Genomic DNA, 23,912 nt, shown 5'->3' on the forward strand with positions numbered 1-23,912 from the left:
AAGTCTTCTGATGGTAATCTTGTGGGATAAGATGTAAAGTGTAGCACTGGAAACAGCAATATTTAGATGAATTTTTACAGAACTTAAGCTACTGTGTGTGAGCCTAAAAGTTTCTGTGATACTATTCCATTTACAATTGCACCAAAACCAATAAGGTATCTAGGAATAAACCTAATCAAAGAGGTGAAAGATCTATACTCTGAGAACTATAAAATATCAGTGAAAGAAACTGAAGACAAGTTAAAGGAATGGAAAGACAATCCATGCTCACAGACTCCAGGAAAGAGGCCTTGATAGGCCTCCAGTCATTGACTGGAAGAACAAATATTGTTAAAATGTCTATAGTACCCAAAACAATCCTATCAAAATACCAACAACATTTTTCACAGAGCTAGACCAAACAATCCTAAAATTTGCATGGAACCACAAAAGAAGTGGCCAAAGCAATCTCTTTTTCAAGATTGGACAGGCACCACAATTCCAACATCAGGCTATATGACAAAGCTGTAGTAATCAAAACAGTATGATGTTGGCACAAAAATGGGCACATAGACCAAAGGAACAGAAAAGAAAATCCAGAAATGAACTCATAATTATATGGCCAAATAATCTTTGACAAAGCTAGAAAGAATATCCTGTGGAAAGAAGACAATCTCTTCAACAATGGTGTTGGGAAAACTGGACAGCAACACGCAAAAGAATGAAATGGACCATCTTTTTACAACAAACACAAAAATAAATTCAAAATGGATTAAAGACCCGTGAGACCTGAACCCACAAAAATTCTCTAGAAAAAAGCACAGTAACTTCTTTCACATCAGCCAAGCAACTTCCTTCTAGATATGTCTCCCAAGGGAAGGGAAACAAAGACACAAACTCAAAATAAAAATCATTTGCACATCAAAGCAAATAATCAACAAAACAAAAAGGCAACCTACAGAATGGGAGATTTTTGCGAATTACATATCTGATAAAGGGCTAGTATCCAAAATACAGAAGGAATTTATAAAACTCAACCAAAAAAATAATTCAATTGAAAAATGGGCAGAAGACATGAATAGACATTTTTCTAAAGAAGGCATATAGAAGGCCAACAGACACATGAAAAGATGCTCAACATCATTCATCATCAGGAAAATGCAAATCAAAACCACAATGAAGTATCACCTCACACCTGTCAGAATGGCTACAATCAAAAACATAAGAAACAACAGGTGTTGGCAAGGAGAGAAAAAAGGAACCCTCTTGCACTGTTGGTGGGAACACAAACTGGTACACCACTGTGGCAAACACTGTTGAGGTTCTTCAAAAACGAAAACAGAACTATTCTATGATCCAACAATTGCACTGCTGGGTATTTACCCAAAGGATACAAAAATACTAATCCAAAGGGATACATGCACCCCAATGTTTATAGCAGCATTATCTACAATAGCCATAGCCATGATATGGAATCAGCCCAAGTGTCCATCAATTAATGAATGAATAAAGAAGATATATACATACATATATACATACAATAGAATGTTACCAGTCATAAAAAAGAATGAAAGCTTGCCATTTGCAACTACATGGATGGAGATAGTGTTATGCTAAGTGAAATAAGTCAAAGACAAATACATACGATTTCATTTCACTTTCACTCGTAGGTGGAATTTAAGTAACAAAACAAATGAGCAAAAAGGAAAAAGGGGGAGACAAACCAAGAAACAGATTTGTAGCTACAAACTGATGGTTACCAAAAAGGAGGTGGTGTGGGGATGGGTGAAACAGGTGATGGGTGAAACAGGTGATGGGGATTAAGGAGTGCACCTCTGATGAGCACAGGGTCATGTATGAAGTACTGAATTACTATACTGTACACCTGAAACTAATATTATGATGCATGTTAACAAACTGGAATTCAAATAAAATTAAAAAATAAGTTTCTGTGATATTGCTTCCCTTGACTCCATACTTTTTAGCAAGCTCAGCAAAACCTACAAAGTTAATTTAAATATGCAAATGAAACCAATTCTAAAGATGACAGAATCAGTAATTAAAATTACAATTATTCAACTAAAACCCTCTAAATTCATCACACAAATGCTATTAATGTTACCAATAACATTTATCTATCTTTTTATAATCACATAGTTCTTTCATAAGACAATCTTGGAAGATGGTGATACACAAATGGTATACTCTAACCACATCAAATCCAAACACAAAACTTAATAGGTATATACATTCAGATTTTTAAAAATGTACTAGGAAAGTACAGGATGAAAGACCTAACCAGCCAGCTATACATATGAGAAAAGGGCCTAGCAATTTTACTCAATAGGCTTATATCTGACAAGTGGGTAACAAAGTTCCTAAAATGATAACATTAAGACCCTGTAAATAGATGTGCAATGTCTAAATTAGCAATTGCAGGACAATGGGCAAACTGCAAGTGATAACCACTTTGAGCCTCAGTTTCTTCATTTGCAAAACAGGGATGATCCTACCCCATAGGATATTTTTATAAAAGGACTCTGTGAACTGCAAAGGGATATACAAATATATGTATGAATAGTTTTAATGAAAAAATAGATTATCTGATCACATCTGGATTATTAAAGCATGAGCTTTATATTTTAAGAAAAGCATTCACTGTCCAACTAAAATATTGTATAAAGGAGAACTAGACTACAGAGAGAACTAGAATCCATGGTAAATGTAAAATGGTTGGAAGACCTAAGGTTGCTTTATTACCTCTAGAAATTAATAGACAAATGCTAACTGCCTATGGAAATATATTTTGGTTTTACCAACAGAAAGAATTCTTTAACAATTATAAGTTGCCCTTAAAAGACTGAATTGTGTGTACGTGCCTGTTTGAGGGGTAAGATGTCAATACAAACACATAAGTATATTCATTTATGTATTAACGTATTTACATATTTACTTATGAGTATCACAAAAAAGAAATTCGAGTTAAGAAAAGTGTAATTAGGGGACATTTAAAAAATTGTAAGAATGTGTTTTGGGGGGGACGGTATTGAAGAAACGTGAATGTCAAGAGCTGACCTCTCCAGAATTTAGAGATAAAGAAGACAGAAGGAAAAGGTCTGATCATGGAGTGGAGAGGGGAATCAATGCAGAAAGCCACAGTACAACCAAGAGGTAAGTTAGAACTCATGTGCAGATGAATCTGAGTAAAAGCTTCCAAAAAACAGATGTAACACAAAGCACACCTAGGACTCCAGAAGTAATCAGACACCAATATCACTCTCTCAACCAGTAGCTTTCATTCAATACACATTTTCTGAATCTCTATCTTCTTTCCTAAACGTGATGCCACTCTGCCTGTTGTTTTTTCTTTAGTGGTTGACTAGAGACTGGCCATTGTGAACAGTTAGTGACAGTTTTTGATTGTTCAGCGCCAATAAAACGCTTTTATAGGGTGTATTAGTTCCTCTTCAGGCTTGTATTCATAACCAAAGTATTTTGCTACCTATGCAGCAAATCCCCATATGGTTATGTATCTACCAGAATTCCAAAGATTTCTGATGTTCATAGTTTTCTAAATTAAAAGATTTCCAAATTTTCTAAAAGTTATTAAGAAACACCAAACCCAGTTTTTATTACTCCATTTAATCACACAGCTTTTATTTTACCAGTGAAGTTCAGTCTCATCTTTTCTGAAAGATGGCTCCTATCTTATCTTACAGATTTAAAGCAAAGAAAAATTCCCCCCAAAAGACTAAAATTATTTACGTCCTGAAACATGATACTGACAAATTCTTCATAACCCAGGTATGAGCTCTATTTTTAGAGTATCATTTCAGTTATTAAAACAGTAATTTGCTTTATTTCTTAACTTCAGAAAAAATTTCAGGAAATGAAATAGCTTTCTCATTACCTTATACTAAATCAAACAGATATGGGCATAGTTGTGGCGATGTTCGTGGCGGTAAACATTTCCAACCCAACAGAGCAAGCAAGCACACATCTTTAAGAGTTCTTTCTCATTGGACTACTTACAAACCAAGAGATTTTTGTTAAAGTTTGGGATTCTTTAACAAGTTTTGATTTTCAAAACAAGCATGTATATTGTGTAATTTAGCTATTTTAGCTATATGAAATGTGTGATTTATAAAAATAAGACTATTTTACAGTTTCTTCTTCTTTATTATTCACGCTAGGGAAAATTAAAAACTTTTGTGCTTCCAATTCTCAAATGTCTCAATTTAAAAAGCACCAGTCCTAATAAGAGTACATTCTTTCCAGACCTACAAAAGAGAATACTCCTGTGGAGATGAGCATTTCAAAAAACCCTGATGAATTCAAAGACTTAAATGCTCACCACCAGTCCACTAAGGGGTCTTAGCTTAAAATCATTTAAAATATACATTTATTTAAGTGTTCATCCTTATCTACAATTTATTAGAGTTGGATCTGAAAAAGAATGGCAAAGATAGTCTTGACAGAATCAATTCTCAACCAATGTGGAGCCCTGCTGGGAGGGAGGGAGGGAGGGAGGGAAGGAAGGAAGGAAGGAAGGAAGGAAAGAAGGAAGGAAGGAAGGAAGGAAGGAAGGAAGGAAGGAAGGAAGGAAGGATCAGGTGAATACATTCTCAAATTCAAACTAGAAACAATTCTTATTTCACCATATCCTGAAGCTTTATACTAAACTAGAACATTTCAGTGAAAAAAATTTAAATTCTATTAAAAGTCACACGTATTTGCAAAACACTGAATTTTAGTCATATTGTTTAGAAATATTAAATGATTTTTAAAAGAGCTAGAATAACTCAGAAGTTGGGGAAAGTGGATAATATCAGTCTTACAGGGTCAAAAAATCTTTACCAATTCAACGTTTCTCAGTTGCAGTGGTTGTTACTTTACTTCAAAACTCAGACTATGCTTTCTGTTTAAATGCCCTGTTTTAAGAGAGAAAGAAAAAGAAAAAAAAAAAAAAAAGAAGAAGTATGATCACTTAAAACTAAATGCCAGTTTGGAAATAAGCTGAAGATGGTAGACTAGTTATTGGGGAGGTAACTCGGAGGTGACTGATCACAGAGACTTGAATAAACACTCAGCAGCCAGAGAGGGAGAGCTTTCTCGTTTGAAAAGGGAAAATCAGACCTGTTGGGTAACTTGTAGGGAGAATCATACAGGGGGGTGCATGTTAAGTTCTAGTTGAGAACTCCCTCTCTAATTGTAAAATTTACAGGGGGAAAAAGATGATTTTCTTCTTTGTCCAAAGAAAGAGAAAAAAACAGAGAAGTGAGTACAAGGTATAAGAATAAGACCTATGATGGTCACGAATTAAAACTTCAAAGTGTGTTATAAAACAAAGGTTGCAGGGATGTACATATGTATTTGGAGATTATGAGATCTCTGCTTATTTTACTAATAGGCTTCATCCCAATCAGCTATCAGTTAAAATATAGGTGATGACTTGAGAGTTTACACATAACAGCATGGACTATGTTAAAACTCAAGATATGTTTTTATACATATCTGGGTAACAATGGTTATTATTATTAATGTATTAATTAAGGAATATGAAGGGTGTAGAAGTAAAAAGAAACATACCTGATAGCAAATCTTACCCTAAACGAGGGGCTGGGGAGGGTGCCTGTGAGGGCATATATGGTAGTCGTCCATATTTATAACTTTTAATTAAACCTTATATTTTAACATAAGTGGAGCAACGGTATGTAGCCCAACATTCTGCTTAAAGCCAATAAAGAGCTTCCTACTTTGGTTGATGATGTCAAAACTCTGGACATCCTTTACCATTAGCTGGATACTCGATTTATAGATGTAATAAAGGAAAAAATAAACAGCTTCAGGGTATCAGTCTTCTTAAAAATGTCAACATATAAAATGACAACGCTTAAAAACATCCCAGTAATGTTCCAGATCACTATATTCTGCTCCAAAGACACACAATTTCAGTATGCAAGACTTGATAACACAGTGTAAATGTTAGCACAGTCCTTGGGATAAGATCTCACCATATAAGGAAACAGCACAAGGCTACAAAAGTTGATTGCAGTCAGTTTTCCTGCATTTCTTCTTGGAGATGGTGATGGTATTATCATCTTTAAATCCTTGTGGAGCTTTCCCTCTGTTTCATTATGCTGAAAACAACCACCTCCTTGATTGAAACATTATCAGCAGATACACTATCATTTTACATGGTGTAGCATATACAAGACTTCTTCAAGATAAGTCTGAGATGACAGCTTTAGTGTGAGTGTAGTACATCTTGGTGTCATTACTATAAGATATTTTTTTCATTCTGTAATATTAGAGATGTCACCGGTCTAGTGATCATGCATGGTGGTCCTTAAATGCTCTTTGGCACTGCAGAAAAATCCTGGGGAAATTTAATTCCACCTCTGTTGTACTCTTTCAGTTCTGAGGCTGGTAATTAATTTAAGTCCATATTACGAGTACCTGCTAGGTTGACACACACACCCCGATCCTTCACTATAGTACTCCAAGATCACCAGGTCACATTTAATACCAGTTTCCACAACTTACAGGATCTGTGATAACAGTCATCAGTAGATAGACACTTTGAAAGCCTTCAATTCCTTATGTGCACTGATTCAGTTGAAATACCTTGACTTGTAAGAACTATTATAATAATCAAACTGTAAGACACAACAAAGTTTAGAGAAGAGACATATTCTGAATCTTGAAGTTTTCTTCTCCTTGAATTATGTATGAAGGCAAATTCAGATGATGAGGGCTAAGAGAATTTTAAATTGTTGTTAGAATGTGATTATGGGCAAATTACAATCCTTCTGAGCCCTGTTTATTATTATTATTACTATTACTTGGTCTTTAAAAGGCAGACAAAGAGTATGTCAGATTTCAAAGCTCTGAAACTTATTCTAATAGAAGTTTTATTATCCTTTCCTTAGGTTTTCTCAAAGAGTATGACACAGAATGAGTATGCTTACTAGTGAGAGTGAAATCTGGTGAGACAAAGCTATGAAAATATTTGTTCAGATAAAATATGGCCGGGATGAGATAGGCACCAGTATTGTAACCTTGCTGTGTATTTTAAATAGGGTCTTAAGAAAGAAAGGAAACAGAAAGAAAGAAAGAAAGAAAGAAAGAAAGAAAGAAAGAAAGAAAGAAGAAAGAAAAGAAAGAGACTATAAATGCATCATTTATCCTGAACATATAAATTAAGCAGAATATAGCAGGGATAAATACATGAAACGTCGCAGAAAAATAGCCAGAGGCTTTTTCCCCTCTGCTACACTCACTAAGTGGAGGATTTAAATGAAAATTACTAAATATAAACCAATGTGTGCACACACACACATTCAACCTCACACCCATAGAGAGAGCTAGCTTAATAATATACCTCTGCTAAGCAAATCATTTCTTACATGATGCGAATCAAATGTCATGAAGACAGAAAGCCTATTTTTGCTATTTCAAAACTATTTAAATGGTTGCTTCAAACATTTTTACCTACTCAGGAAAACATGTATCTTTTTTTTATTGAAAACATGTAACCTAAAGCTTTTTTAGCTATAGCTCCTTGCCTTTTTCCCTTTTTCAGAGGGTGGTATATTAAAAAAAAAAAAATCTCACAGCTGGAGTGGGTTATTTATTTTGCTATTAATAGTGAGATAATTAAAGTACAGTACTAGACCACTGACTTGTACACTTTAAAGTAGTTAATTGTATATTCTGTGAATTTTACCTCAATTTAACAACAACAACAACAAAAAAGGTACTCGGTGCTTTTAAAAGGCTTTGTAAATTTTATGGAGCGGGGAGGGGAAAGCTTTTGTAGTGTAGCTTTGTGACAGAGCACAACAGTGGGTCTGAATACCAAACAGGAGCTGGAACAACAAAACTGTTCTAAGCATGGTACGTTCCTGCGTCAGTTAGGAGCTTCCAGGAACCCTTAGCATCATTGTACCTGTGAAGTAGACTAAGAACAAAGTCAAGTCATCCTGCCTTAGGATGTACAGGTCTGAGGGAACCTGGAGAGAATGGACTGGTTCTTTAACTACAACTTCCATCCAGCTGTTTCACAAAAGCTCTAGGTACTTCAGTTCAATTCTCAAGCAGCTTACATGGCTTAGGTACCTAACAGGTAAAAACTAGATTTCTGTGGAACTCAAACCCAGACTCTCTAAAACACTATGGACCAGAATAGATTCTCTTAGGGAATCTAGAATTCTCAAGAGTGATTCTTTGGGAAAAAGCTCCTAAGGACGCTGGTATTAAAAGGCTGGTATGTCCAGCAACATACGGTTGCTAAGAATAAGACTCATGGTTGCAAATCACGGAGCAAATAGGAGATCGAAGGAGCAGTGGCTTCTTGATCCAGCCGCATGGTTTCACACCTAGTAGTCTTGAGCATGACTTGTACTTTGAAATATTACCACTTTTAAATGACATAATTGAAATGTCAGCTGACATATACGGATCAAGTCCAGTAAATTTAAAAATATTCTAGTGTCAGTAAATTAAAAGTGCTTCCAAACTAGGCATATTTGCTATTAATCTCTATCCCTGTTTCACTCTATCTTCAGAAATTTTTCCTAAAGGTCACATCTAAATATATAAAATGAAAGAACAGATTAGTTCAATAACTTGTAGGTTTATATCTATTCACATGTCACATTCTCTTTAGGGGCAAACTGTCAAAATATTTTTATATCCTGTTATAATAAAATTCTGAATTTCTCTCTCTTCCACTCTTCACTAATCTACTGCTTTTAATTCCAATTTGCTATATAAATAAAGCAGAAGGACCTGGTACAACCAAATAAGAAGAGCTAGTTCTTTTCAGTTTATATGTATGCTTGGGAGAAACTAGCTCATACTTGCAACATGAGTTCTTCAACTACCAGACCCACTGACTCTCAATCTTCCACATCAGAAGTAACATGTCTACCATCCCTCACACTCACTCAGCTTACCTTTACCTGTCCAGTCTCATCCCTGGCTCTTCCCAAGCTTTCCCTGAATTCTGCTTCCATAATCCCCTACCGTGCTGAGGAAGGACTCTTTATCCCACAGGGGAAGTTTTCCTTTGGGTCATCAAATTACATTTAATGTAATTTATTAATTTACACCTCACCCAGGATTCCCCAAGCGGTATCAAGCTTTCTACAATTCTCTCTAATACAGTGTGCTTTCTTAATCTCAAGAAACGGCTGGAGGGAAACAGAGTAGAATGAGAGACCACAGGGGCTAGGAAAGCTAGCCTCCTTTCCAACTCCAGCCTTGATGTTAGACGTTTATCTACCATCCTTTCTCTGGTCTCAATCGTCATTCAGCACTGAATGGTCATCACAGTGACCACAGTCCCTAATCTTTCATTCCCTTAAAAACACTATATCTGTTCTTTGACCTCACCAAAACCTAAAGTCATTGAACTCCCTTCAACATACTCACGTCATTGGTTCTTTCTTGCCTTAGTGGACTCTTCTTGACCACAAGATTATGTATTTCAATGCTGTCTTCTTCACCTTATAACTAAACTCTCAATATTTGCTTTGGCTTTGATGCTTTGTGTAGAACCAGAGAAACATATGAAACCATACATATTTGGATTCTAAAAGTTTTTAATTTGATCCTTATCTTTACTCAGCAATTCTTGAATTTCTGAGGCATTTCTACCAGGCTCATTCTCACAAGTTTATTTAATTGCCTTTCTTTACAGAGTCCCAACTCCACTCTTTACCCCTATTCTCACACAATATGCATTTGATAATTACTGATATGAGTCCCTTCCCATGTTCTCATTTTCTCTAATCTCACCTTCTCTTTCCTAGATTTTTTGGTTGTTCTTACAAAGAACAATGCCCTCTTCTCTATAGCTAAGCCCATAACCTAACCTCATCCCAGGAGCTTATCTCTTCCAGGCACTACAGAAATCTGTTACCCTACTGGAATAGCCTGCCTTCTCTTTAGCACTGTCCATCTCTTCCTCTCAAATGGCTCTATATGTTCTGCTTTTAAATATTTATCCATCATACCTTAAAGCGATTAATTCTAAGATCTACCACCCATCTAGTAAGCATCTTGTCTTTCTCTTTCCCTTAGCTTCCAAATGTTTTAAGTAAGTAATCAATGATTGCTGCATCCATAACCTTGACATTTCCTCACGAATCCTAGGAATCTGGCTTCCATCTTTACCTTTATGAAAGTCACACTTTTAAAGGTCTCCAGACACGTAGGCCTTTTCTTAGATCTTATGTTTTCTGGCTTATAGTTCACAATTTCTTTTCCATTCCTACTATACTACTGTTCTAATCCAGGCTATCTTATTTGCAATGCCCAGCAATATACGTACTGGGAAATGTTTTCTAAGTGGCCCTAATTTTAAGCAAACACAACACCAAATTAATCTTTTTAAAATGCTACAATCAAGTTACATCTTTAGCAAAGAACCTAGATTTCTCTACCATTGACCACATCCATATCAAGACTAAACTATCCTTCCTAGTTTCCAGTAAACTATTGTACACTTATTCCACCTGTATACCTCAAACAAGTCCATCTCCTTACTGTCCTTCTCTCCTAATCACTAGAGACCACTCCAATCTCTGTCTCTGGTTTTTTGTTTAGTCTGTTCTCTTTATTAAATTTCTCCCCTATATCCTCTAGATTTCAGCCATCCTTCAAAATCAAAAAGCCCCATACTTTTGTTATGGAGCCTTCCCCTGAACCAGCTTACATTAACTTTTTTAATTCCCATTCTCACTTTTCTATCAGCATAGCATTTGATTAGTTTACTAAACATTTCATGTGTAAATACCTGCATATATTCCTGCCATTTACTCAGCACAAGGAGACAATGCAGTAGGTACTCATTTGAGAGGAGGAAGAGCACTAAGGGCAGAAGGACTAGCTTGATGCTGGATAACTGACTTTGGTCCATATTTTATTAAAAAAAAAAAAAAAAGACGTCGTTCTTTTGGGTTATCACTTCTTTATAAGATGATCTTTTAAAAATGTTATTGTGCTTTCAATTGTATGATATCCATCTCTTAAAGCCAATTAAGCAAATTTGGGAAAACTTCAAGATCAAATAAACAGGAAAATCTAAAACCTTATGACTCAACAGGATAAAACATCCCCAGTTTTTAATGTATGCACAAATAACACGGCGGTCTTCATTTTGTAAGATTTCTATGCACCTGCAATTCATTCCTTTTTCTTGGCTTTCTGAGGCAATGCCTCTGCTGGAGTAGCTCCCTTATGGACCTGTATCACAGCAGAAGAGAACTCTGGCAATCTTGAAGGTGCTTGGAACACCGTACAAATAGGAACAATGTGAGTAAAACTGTGCACAGACAGAATGCATCCAAATGTTTTCTTTAAAAGAACATATATATAGAAAGCTCTACTTAACACCCAGAACACTAGGAAACATGCGCATACACACACGACTAAGATACTTAAATCAGAATCATGGATGTATGTCTTCCCTACTAGTATTTTTTTCACTCCCTTCAAATTATCATGTATTTTAAAATTTCAGGTATCACTACTTAATATCCTAGGTTGCCACTGTCAGAGCGATGAATGATGAGTCTCGACCACTACAGCTGTTCTTGTTAAAATATATTAAGAGCTGACTCTACAGAAACAATTTGAGATAAAACTGTCACATTCTGGGATCCCTGGGTGGCTCAGTGGTTTAGTGCCTGCCTTTGGCCCAGGGCGTGATCCTGGAGTCCCAGGATGGAGTCCCTCGTCGGGCTCCCTGCACGGAGCCTGCTTCTCCCTCTGCCTGTGTTCTGCCTCTCTCTCTCTCTCATGAATGAATAAATAAAATATTTAAAAAAAAAAACTGTCACATTCTGTTACCCCTGATGATAGGATCTACGCTTTATTCAACTCTTAAGACCTAACTAAAAAGGTCACTATACAGAACAGGCACTCAAATATTTGACTAATATTTTGTTGTAATAGAGACAGAGTACATAAAAGCACCACCTGGAAAAAAAAATGTGACAGTGGAATGAAAAGGAAAATATTATTAATCAGAAAACATTTTCTAATGGAATTTTTAAGAAAATAAAAAGAGGCACTTGACACTCATCATGACTTAAATTATTTACTCCAGATCTCTATTTCCTACAGTGGCACTAAAGCAGCTCTTAACTTCTCTTCCAGGGGTGGGAGGCTGGGGTGTTACCAAGCCCTTTATAAGTCTGATAATTATGGATTTCCTCCCCAGAAAAAAGGTGACAACTGTACATACGTACAAAATCAGAACTTTGCTAGTACATCCAAAGGGTTCTGAACTTTGGCTTCTAAAACCACTGATTTAAGAAACAGACTAGTTACTTTTTAAAAGGATGTAAAAGCATAAAAAGCTTCCCTTGTGCATGATATATCAATCATGTAGGAATGTAACAAAAACTAATCTGGTTTTTTATAATCTTTTCATTCTTTACCATCATTTGGCTTCATCAACTTACTTGCTATGTGAAGTGATACTTTCTTTTATGTGTTGTGTAATTTCTTCTGTGCTTTTAATATAATTAATTACCACTACTTAAAAAAAACACACTATATGAAATATTAAGTAAGTAAACAGTGAGGCTTATTATTCTAGGTTTACAAGGGCTCGAAATTACAAAGTTAAAGGATAATCTTTAGCTATTCTGTGTGAAAATAAGCTGAAGCCTAAGTGCCCAAGAAGCATTTTCCTCATGTATGGTGTGTGTCAAAATTATGAAGGATGGAGAAGTAGGCAGGAAGAGAGTTTTGGGTTCTAGCAAGTCTAGACAAACTACCTGACAGTTTTTCGACCCTGGCTAGGAAGGAGAAAGGAGAGATAAAGTGTACCATAGGAAAAAAGCATTGTTTAACAGATGTATCTCTTTCTCAACACAGAGAAATAAAGTAAATGGGAGCAAACCATCTGTCTTTGTAAGAAGATCCAGGCGATGAAAGGCTTGCATTGCTGGCTGGAGAAAGCTATGTACTAATAAGCTTCCTTATTGGGAGCTCAAAGCCTAGGAACCTTAGCACCACAGAAGAGACATTACATGGATGTCTTGGCCTCTTACAACAAAAATGAAACCATAATTAACCCATGATAAAAGGCTTCTGTCTAATAAGTCTATAATATTCTATTTGCAGTTTCTAAATTTCTTGTAATGCTGCCCTAAAGTCACTTTTTAATAGAAATTAGAAATTGTCACTTATGTAGAATCTAACAAAAATAATTTAAGTGGCTAATTAGCTGTTCCTACACTTCAGGTAAGCAGATCAAAGGATATCTAAGAGTAGATTTTAGTTTCCCCACTATACCTATGGACAAAGCCATTCCATTTGTTGTGTTATATCTAACAGAAAATAATCAGACTTTATATATAGAGAGGTAACCTTGAAAACTCCAACATGATATTAAGTATCATTTCGCAATAATGTAGTTTTAAATAATAATTATTATTTTAAATACTTAGGCTTCCTTTTTTGGTATTCACATTACTCTTTTAATATTTTGACAAATAAAGGCATATCTTTTATCACAATTGTTTTTTGAAAACATCAAGAGGAGATCTGTCTTCCCAGATACTTAATTTAGCAGAATATGGTCATGTTTTCTGAATCAGCTTTTATCTGCTGCTCAGAATTGATTTCAGTTTTATTTTCTTTCATTATCAGCTTTAAAATTATTTCAAAAAACTGTGTATTATTCAAAAACATTAATTCATATTATGTCCTAATAAAGTACTTCACTATCCTCAGTGAGCAAAATTATCTACAACTTACATGGCCTAATTTTAGAGGATCCTCAATCTCTTTTTCCTCCACTTTAGTCTCATTCTGGCCAGGTACTTGTAATATAGATTTATTATCACATTTCAATTATTAAACAATGAAGCTTCCAAACAGATATCTCACAGAACTACTGTTTGTTCAATAAAAATGTTACACTACTACGGTTGCTTCTCACATACAATGTTTACCCCATATTCAAGTTTCTGATAAATCAACTGTAAGTTGAAATTCTGTTTCTGAGGCATTTCCTGGTATACTAGGCAGTGCATTAGAAAAGAGATATTGCATTTAGGCTATAATAATTAACCTTCTATATATAATTAACAACCATTCAAAAGAAAGTGCAAATGTGCAAATGAGAGACAACAAAAACAGTTTCTAAACATGTAATGCATTAATATAGGATATAAATCCATACAACTAAAAATAATTGCTGACAACATCCTTCTGAGCATTAAACAACACCACCAATTTTGTTTTATATGTTTTCTTTCTTCTCAAGTACTCAAAGAAATGCAATAGACATTATCTTAATTTTCAAACTTTTCATGAGTATATTAGGATATTACCATTTTTTTTTCACAAATCAGAAAACAAGGAACTACCATTATCTTTGCATAATTTCAATAATAGAGCCAAAATAAGAACAATTCTAGCTAATCTCATCTGGGATCTTAATTAGTACTACAAGTTTACTTGTGTGAGTTAAAAATAGTATCACTCATGAGAAACAATGCCAAAATTATTATGCTAATAAATAGTGTTAAAGGCCTAATGAAGAAATACTTTAGCAACTATGAGGTAACACACTAGTTGTAGGCATGAGGAACGTTTATATTGGCTCTTTTGGGTGTATACATTAAATGCAAAATCAGAAAGGAATCATGCAAAAAATCCGGTTGCCCATGCAAGCACCCCAGAGTCTAATCCTCTCCTCTCAGTTCTGTTGTCAGGCCACAGTAGTGTGGAGACTTGTAGGCTGCTGTCCTTGTTGTAATGAATGGGAAGAGGCTGACAGTGGCATGGTCGAAACCTTCACCTCTTCTTCCCCTGTGGAAAAGTCAGTCATGGTCTAGTTATGGGTGACTAGATTTGTTAACAGTCCCTTTAAAAATGATTTCAATATTTGGAATACTGATACATATATAAAATACATGCTTAATGGCTGGAATCCGGGTGTGAAACAAGACATGAATTTTAAAATATAAACTTATCAAGTACCTACAAAGTAGTTACACTATAAACACACCCTTCAATTTAATACTATGTCAGATATAAGAACAAATATAATATATTTAGGAGTATAAATAAAGAAAAGAAAAAAAAAGAGAGACCAGGAAAGCCATTCTTTTCCAAGTCAATTGGACCCCTTTTCACTTCAGATACTTCTCTAACAGTATTTTGGGAAAAAAATTAAAAATAAGTTCACAGGTGTGAAAACATGCTTTTAAAAGGAAAAATGACAAATCCATGTTTTAAAGTCAGAAATTATATTTATAAAAAATAACAATATAAATATTAATTTACCATATAGCATCTGGAAATTCACTGTGTACTTCTGAAGGGATCAAAGGAGTAAAATGATCCAATTGACTGAAAGTGAGATGACTACTTCTAGGTCAGAGAACTATACATGAAAGGAGGTCAGGTCTAATTATAATCAATAATTACTGGACTACAAGTGACTTGTTTCACACATGACTCAAAATCCATTCAAGTCACTGTTAGAATAGCTAATTCAGCAATAAAATTTAAAGAAAAATGTCCTTTCATGAAAACACGAAAAAAACCCAATCCTAAACAGTTTCAAATATTTTTCTAAGCATATCTTAAAACAACAATGCTTACAGACTGAGACTATTATTTGTTTTCCAAATAATTTTTAGCATTATGGAATAAAAACATCTTGGCAGAGTCCTTTGAAAAATAAATTTGCAAAATTACATTTGGAAATATTTAACTGACAATATGAAGAAAGACTCTCAGCCTTTAGAACAGGTTATTTCATAATTTTCAGTAAATTGGCCAAGATTCTATAAATTCCAAGTACACAGCAAGGAGGCTGTGTAGAGAAAACTTTACATAGGGTTTCTGGTGAGAACATGATACTAATAAGGACTACGCAAGACATTCATTTTTTTTCAAGTTGATAAACTTCATTCTATTTTGTAAGCTATAGGCCATACCCCTGAGCTGGGCCAATTGTCTCAGGAATATATACTAATGATGAAAAGGGATCTGCAAGGGTGTGAGAGCAACAATCAATTACTATGGGAAGAAAGCCAAGTTAAAGTACAAGCCAGTGATCTTCATTTGTGAAGGTGAACATCAATGTTGGAGTGGAAAAACATTTCATTTTGAATGTGGGATCTGGGTAGTACTACTACTACTATTACTAATTGAATGTTTGATTTTTAATAAATTATTTAACTTTCTGTAACATAGATTTGCTATTTCTAAAAGAAGGAGCTGAACAAGATAAGTCACTTTTTAGGAAAAGTCACTTCTTAAACAAAAACAAACACATGGTTCCAATAATAAAAAAGATCTGAATGGACCTACTATAATTTTCCACTAATCAAAGGTTTCCCTCAAGAATATTTATTTCAAAAATCCTTCTATGGTTAGCAAACTGGATGTGCAGCCAAGAAAATGATAGTAAAAAGATTTTGCCAAATTAAGGAAATAACTAATTTTAAGCAGAAAAAAAAAAAAAAGTTTTCACGTAGGCATAAGAAATGGAAGCCGCATTTCTGTCAAACTTCTGGCAACTGTCCTTCCCATGATAGGTTTCAGATATAACAATTTTTAATAATCTAACTGAAACAAACCAACACTAAAAGTTTAAATACAAATACATAATAAATATAGACATGGTATCTGTAGGATATATAGGTGAGTGACACCTGAGTATTTGTTCTTAAAAGTCAGGGACCCTGTTTTGCTCTACGTATCTAAAGAATAAATAAATATACATGCCTTTTCCAGTCTAAGCATATCTTAAAGTGGCAGGTATCATAGAAACAGTAGGTACTCTCCGTTAATGAAGCACTTCACCAACAGCTCCCCTGGTAAGATACCATGATATTCATTGCAGGGTACAAAGTTGAACCTACTTCAATAGTTCAACCCAAGTACAAATGATTTATAATTAGGGGTGGGGGAGGCAGATATTGCCTAGGTATTAAATTGCTTCATATTAGACACAGTTAAAATATACATAGTTTTCCAGAATTTCACTTTCTGTCATTTCTAATTATTACTGAAAGTTCCAAATGATCTGGCTATAATTATATAACTATTCTGTTTTGAGACTTAGCACATTCAGCTTCCTGAGATATCTCCCTAATATTTATAGGACATGAGAGTATTCTAACTCTTAACAATTTTAAATCTTTTGGTGCATTAAAACTAAAATTTCTCTTCTCATCAGAGACTTAAAAATAACCTAATAATAAGCTTATTCATAAGTCACCATTTAAATATCAAACAAGTATGCACAGACAAAAACAGAAAATCTGAAATAACAAACTCTCCCAACCTCCCAGAAAATATGACAATGATTCAGGACCTATAAGTTGGTAACTTCATTCTTAGAATTTCTGGGAAAAAAAAGTATTTTATGTTCTATAGTTGAGTATATTTTAAAAGGAAAACCCACAGGATAAGACCATAATTTAATGCCACATTTTTTTCATAAAGTGTCTAGTTTAGATGAAGATTTCAAATGACTAACATGAGGACAACTATACTCACAAATCAGTAATTATTCATGACCACTGTGGCGTTTTCACAACATATACTGGTTTGAAATATTTGGGTTAAAATTATTCTTTTTGTGCTAATGGACAATATGGTAACTGTGAAATCAGAAGAACGGATAACTTACTGAAGATAGTCATGTAGTAAGTCAAATAAAAGTATACAATGAAGATAGCTAAAAACTACCGTCCCCCAAAGGCACCCTTCTTCCTATCATATCAAGTCCATACTATGTTGCCTTGCTGTCAGAGTTCCCCAAGTTCTCATCCATTCTATTTATACCATACATGAAGCACCTCCCATTACTGAAGGCAGTTTTATTGCTTCTTAATGAAATGACATACTAATTCCTGCCTTCACATCTTTACTCAGGAGTTTCCATCAGTATAAAAGGTCTTTCTCTTTTCCCCACTAACCCAAATCCAAGATACCACAGTACAGATCAATTCCTACTTCAATGAAGCCTTCCCAACAATTATAGGCTCAACTGATAATCTCTCAGATTCCAGTTATCATACAGTTACCACTCTCATACATAATATTATTTCTTCAACTACACTGCAAAATTCCTGGAAATAGTATCCATATTTTATAGTTCTTTTATATTACCCACATGGCCTAGTTCATTGTTGGGCAAACAAGAACCCAAATATTCACTGCAATTGGTTTAATATTTTATTTTTGAATGTTTAGGATATTTAGGGGAACTTTAACTCTTAATGTTGTTACTGGTCATGAAATACACTACTAGTCATTAAAATGCCACATTTCTAAATGATTAAAGCAAAACAAAACAAAATTACACTCTAACATGCTGTCTTGAATGGAAGATTAAAAAAGCAGTAACAGGAACTCAATACTTAAGTGTTTCACAAGTGAGTATCACATTAGAAGGAGAAGACTGAAAAATGTCACTCTGAATTACCTACTAACTACCATAATCAAATGAACAAATATCATGAATCCCACTGAAAGATGAACCAATAGATTGGTGCTATCATATTTATATAAAGTAACTTCACTTTATCAATTGTAAAATTCACTGTATCAAAAGCCACAAACCATATTCCCTTAACCCATCTACTTGTCTTGAAAATGAAATGTGGTTGATCACAAAAAGAACAGAGTCAAAGAACTCTGATGGATCTCTCCAAATTCACCTATCAATCTTACTAAAAACAAGAGAACGAACAACCTGCTGGTAACAGCACATTATTACAGTAAGACTGCGCCATGCCATATCTTAAAGGCCATGACAAGGGATAACAAATAATTTTATGAGTTATGTAACATTGTGAGGGACTATTCTATTCTACTTGAGAATCAGAAGAGAGAGAAATTCTCTTTTACTAGTCATCTATCTCTAAAGCCCAAATTAAATAAATTTGAAAAAAAAATAAAATTAACATGAAGGATTTCTTTAGATACAGAAGTCACTTGATCTAATAAATGTTATATGGGACCTTAAAACCCAAAAGTTCTGAAACCTTCAAGGGTAGCAGTACAAAACCAGAAGTATTCTGGTATCACTCATAAGGAACCTAACATTTTCCATAGAAATAAAAACATGACAGACCAAAAGGGAAAGTATCTTTCTTTAAACAACTGTTTTTTCACAGAAAGTATACACGTTATCTGTGAAACATTAATAAATAGAGTTCTCAAATATTAAGTACTTTATTAACATATAGCCCAGTTTATGTGTGTGTGAGTGTGTGTGTGTTTGCGCATGTATATCAGTCAGATACACTTATACTTTTGTAAAAGTAATTGCCAAAAGTAGTCAGAGAGTGGCTTTGTCCCTCATGCTCTCACTAAGTACCATCTCAAAAAAATTTTTTTTAATCAGTTTACTTTTAGAATGTATAATCAGAATTTGTACCATGGTGTTGGACTTTCCAGCACCATAATTTCAGAGCCCATTTTTTTCTTTTTCTTTGTGCATTTATATTCCATATGAAAGTATGGTAACTACCCTGTTAAATAAAATGCTTCCAGGTTATAATTAGGTATAATACTCCACCATCCTTATAAAGCTCAATATTACAAGGCATCCATCCAATTAAAAATTTTTTAGATGATGATAAGGACTTTTTTTTCCCCATAGAAATTTCCAAGAATAATAAGTACTCTCTGTTATTCAAAAATTCCCTCCCTTCCCACCCAACAACCTGAAGGCATGAGTTATTCACAAATTCTCAAAGGCTATAAATGAACCTACCTGCTATAGGGATCCCTCCCAGACCTGTGTTGTGCTGTGGCGGGAGATTCAAGTCCAAGAAATTACTATTTGAGGTGGGGTTTGCTGTGTGGTTCAAGTGCATGATGCTATTGCGTGGAAAGGCCATCCAAGGATAGCGGGCTGCCTGGCCTGGAAAACTGAATGAATTATAAACTGCTCGGTGCTGCTGAAATTGAGGGAACCTCTGTGGCAAGACTGAAAAGGTACTATTGAGAGAGTTGGCATTTGTCGGTGCAGCAGGATGCAGGAATCCAGAGCCCGGACCTTTGGCGGTTGTAGTGTGTGAAGAGGAGTTCTGAAGAGATGTGGGCGAGAGGGAAGGCTGGTCTTGGACTGACAGTTCCTTTTCAATCAGGTCTGCTAAGGCTTTTCGAGTGACATCAAAGGGGTCAAAACCCAAGTCATCCTCTGGTTGTTTAGAAGAACCAAAGCCAAATGCTGCTTGCCAGTCTGTAGAGGATGATACTGGGATTGTTTCTGTTGGGAAGACAATTGGTAATAAATTGAAAATACACAGTTCACTTGTACACTTCAGGAAAGTTATACTAGTGAAAGTTAAACACACCATATTACAAGATAAAGGCAAATATATCCAAAGGCTGTATGCCTTCTTAGCACATTATCATATTATAAAAGGTCTCATATACTTCTACCAATGATTGCATTCTTTAAGTTACCAATAAAAAATGAATGATATAGACTGATTTTGGTAATCGAAGAAAACAAAATACTTGAAACCCAAATTATACCTTCAGCTATTCACAACCAAAACATGGAAGAAGTCATTTCACTGAAATAAGGTAATAAATGATTGTAAGAGAATTCAATTAGTAAAGTCTATTTTTAGACTTTATCAAAATGTATTTATCAAAGGCAAAGTCTAAGTAATTTTGAATATATGCTTTATATACTACCAGGAAAAAAATAAAGTAACTTAATGAAAAAAATATCTACTTAAACTTTATGTATTTTTTAAAATTGCTCCACTGATAATAGGTGTTATATTTTCAATGTTAATTCTATGCCATCCTTCACATCAATTTGAAAACTTATAATGAATAAAAATGAAAATGGCTCAAAAATGTCAAAATGTAACTTTCAATATTAAGTAACATACCTCTTTGTCGGCTGGGGAAAAAAATCTTAAATTTAACTATATAAACACAAATAAGGTTAAAAATGTAAGCCCTTAATAATTCCTAGAGGAATAAGCATTTTATTATCAGAAAAATGATCTAACCTGTGATTTCTAGAGAAATCTGTCAACACAGTAAGTCCTAGGTCATACAATTTACTTATTATCCTATTCCAATGCAGTTTAAATGTTTACAACTTTATGAAAAAGGGAGTAGAGGTGGCTTAAAGGAGTAAAAACACATCCTGCAAGGCCTCATTTCAACCTGAATGAAATTATTAACATGCAGTAGTATCGTTGTATACCTGATGTGAAGAGACTCTGTGGCTCTGGTGCTGTAGGCCAGTCACTAGATGTCTGTGGGGAGCTGGGGAAAGGAGGAAGCCCACTTGGGATCGGGTTGGGATGGCGAAAGTTATCTGAGAATAACGACTGTGACTCAGTTACTGCCCCTTCAAAAGGAGACCGTGCACTGTGATTGGATGAACTGATGGGGATGACTGGATTGGATTTTGATAAACCAGGTGGTGGTGAAGGCGTATCACTGTTAGATATCTAAATAAAATAGGAAAAGAAAAGAATAATCAATAGAAGTTTATATACTTTAATAAGCCACCATTAAAAAGGCCTGCAATGAAAGGTATTAGAACAGTGGTTTCAAAGTGGGGTGCTTAAAGACTTTTTTACAAGAACATGAATTTTCAAAAAATCCATCAAGTACATATGTACTCTTTTCTAAAACTGAACCTCCTTGAAAAGACTAAGCCAGCCTCCTCTCCTTTCAGAAGCTATCTTCTCCCACTTTACAAAGAAAAAACTACCAGGGTGGTGCAGTCACTTAAGCATCTGACTCTTGGTTTTGGCTCAGGTTCCGATCTCAGGGTACTTAGATTGGGCCCTGTAGTAGGCTCTGTGCTCACCGAGGAGTCTGTTTAAGTTTCTTCCTCCCTCTCCCTCTGCCCCTCTCCACTGTGCCTTTACTCTTTCTCTCAAATAAATAAATCCTTTTAAAAAATTTTAAAAAGAAGAGGGGATCCCTGGGTGGCGCAGCGGTTTGGCGCCTGCCTTTGGCCCAGGGCGCGATCCTGGAGACCCGGGATCGAATCCCACATCAGGCTCCCGGTGCATGGAGCCTGCTTCTCCCTCTGCCTATGTCTCTGCCTCTCTCTCTTTCTCTCTCTGTGACTATCATAAATAAATAAAAAATTAAAAAAAAAATTTTTTTAAAAAGAAGAAAGAAAATTGGCATTTAAAGCCTTGTGTCAGGAAAAAAATATTGTTTCCAATTCAAAATACATGTCTATTTTTGAGAGAAGTATATGCCTGTCAAGAATTAACTATACTGTATTAAGATAAAATCCTGTAATGGCAGTAGAAATAGAAGAATGAGTTCAAGAAGAACATGGAATGATGTAAAATTTGAATGTTAAAAGAAAGCATGCAGTTTTTTTTAAATGAATGATTTCTGATACCTAAATCTCTTATTAAAAAGCAATATAGTGCTTTTATTTTAAAAAATCAATATTTACCAATATCCTAAAAATTACATCCTTTACAACTATTTTTAACTTACTATAAAAAGAATCTTTAATACTAACCTAAAATATACAAGGGATGTACAGATTTTCAAATTCTTTTATGGAACCTATGAGCAGAAATTCTGGAAAAGCAGTATATTTTAGATCTTGAAATTTCTCATAAACATTGTGGGGAACTGGCCATTCTTTATGGAACAGATTAGAACTACATATTTTTTGTACCAATATAAGAAGGTGTACAGAAACTTATGCAGTGAAAAACTAGCAACTGGACAAGATGTTACAAAGCAGGATACAAGATCAGGACTTTACTCAGTATCAATGTGGATACAACTCTGCACTGAACTATTTGGTTTATTATCTCAAAGCCCATAGTCATTTGGGGAAAGAGAAAACTGTTGGGGGCAAGAATATTGTGAAAAACAAAATTAAGGTTGACAAAAGGCAACATGGGGAGCATACAGCAGAGAAACAACTCTTAAAATCAAGACTGAAGAAGGCATTCAGTATTTAAAGTATTTTCCACTATCCAGAAAATTTACTTTAATAGAATGCCTTGTTTCAGGGAATGGAAGATACATGAAATGATATAGAATCAAAATCTTACCTGCTGGGAATTATCACCATTCCCTATACTGAGAGAATCTGAAGGTTTGTCAATGGGGCTGTAAAAAAACAAAAAAAAAAACACATCCAATAAAATCAGAGTAAAGTAATTCTTACACATATACACACACACAAACCCAAAAGCCAGAATAAATAGACATTTTATCATTCTAATATTTGTTGATGCACTATGATGTAAAGATACTGGCTGAGATGTTGAGTATACAAAGAAATATAAGATCAAATCCCTATCCATGAACAACTTACAATTCTAATTAGATTCTCTAAAAACAATGGGTGAAACAATAACTTATAAAACAAAAAAGGTACTGCTTAAAATGAGTACTACTATAGTAGGTCAAAAATTTAATCCATTATTTCGTTTTGTGCACATGTTAAACACATTCCCCATTTAAATTCTTGAAATAATACTCACTTATTTTTCCAGGTGTTTAATAGAAAGCATAAAAGTCACTCAAATGTTCTCCACATTTTCTTAAGAGCAATAAATTTCCTTTACTACTTCAATATTCTACTTACAACTCTAGAGAAGGCATATGTGTATAAATGCACACACACAAAACAGAAACTTTTGTGCAATCTACCCTTAAACAAAGACAAAAACCTGACTTCCATAGAGAAAATGCAGTACGATAGTAAAGTACAGTAAAGACTATACTATTTACAGTGACAAAATTGCTGACTTAAAAACAAAACAAAATGTTCACAAGCATTCTAACAGTGACCTAGTGAGGCATTTCCATAACTAACTTTATTTAATCTAGCACATGGATAAAAGGTTAAGTATTAGTACCTAAATACTAATACTGATTCTGATATAGTATTATAGAAAAAACAAAAT

At 34.5% G+C, this 23,912-nt stretch overlaps 1 protein-coding gene across 6 annotated transcripts in view; it reads right to left on the reverse strand.

Moving 5' to 3' along the window:
* Positions 1 to 23,912, reverse strand: part of CNOT4 (CCR4-NOT transcription complex subunit 4) — a 144,210-nt gene that overhangs the window by 11,048 nt on the left and 109,250 nt on the right. For 4 of the 6 annotated variants that reach the window (XM_041753915.1, XM_041753912.1, XM_041753914.1 and 1 more), the window contains exons 8-10: positions 23,052 to 23,109; positions 21,212 to 21,461; positions 19,751 to 20,248 (exon numbers count right to left, since the gene is read on the reverse strand). In XM_041753915.1, the coding sequence (XP_041609849.1) occupies positions 19,751 to 20,248; positions 21,212 to 21,461; positions 23,052 to 23,109 (806 nt within the window). Of the gene's footprint in view, positions 1 to 1,828; positions 14,818 to 19,750; positions 20,249 to 21,211; positions 21,462 to 23,051; positions 23,110 to 23,912 lie in introns of those variants that run through there. The other 2 variants (XM_041753917.1, XM_041753916.1) reach the window with 1 other exon arrangement.

This window comes from Vulpes lagopus, chromosome 4 (genome assembly GCF_018345385.1).
Source record: "Vulpes lagopus strain Blue_001 chromosome 4, ASM1834538v1, whole genome shotgun sequence".
NCBI lineage: Eukaryota > Metazoa > Chordata > Mammalia > Carnivora > Canidae > Vulpes > Vulpes lagopus.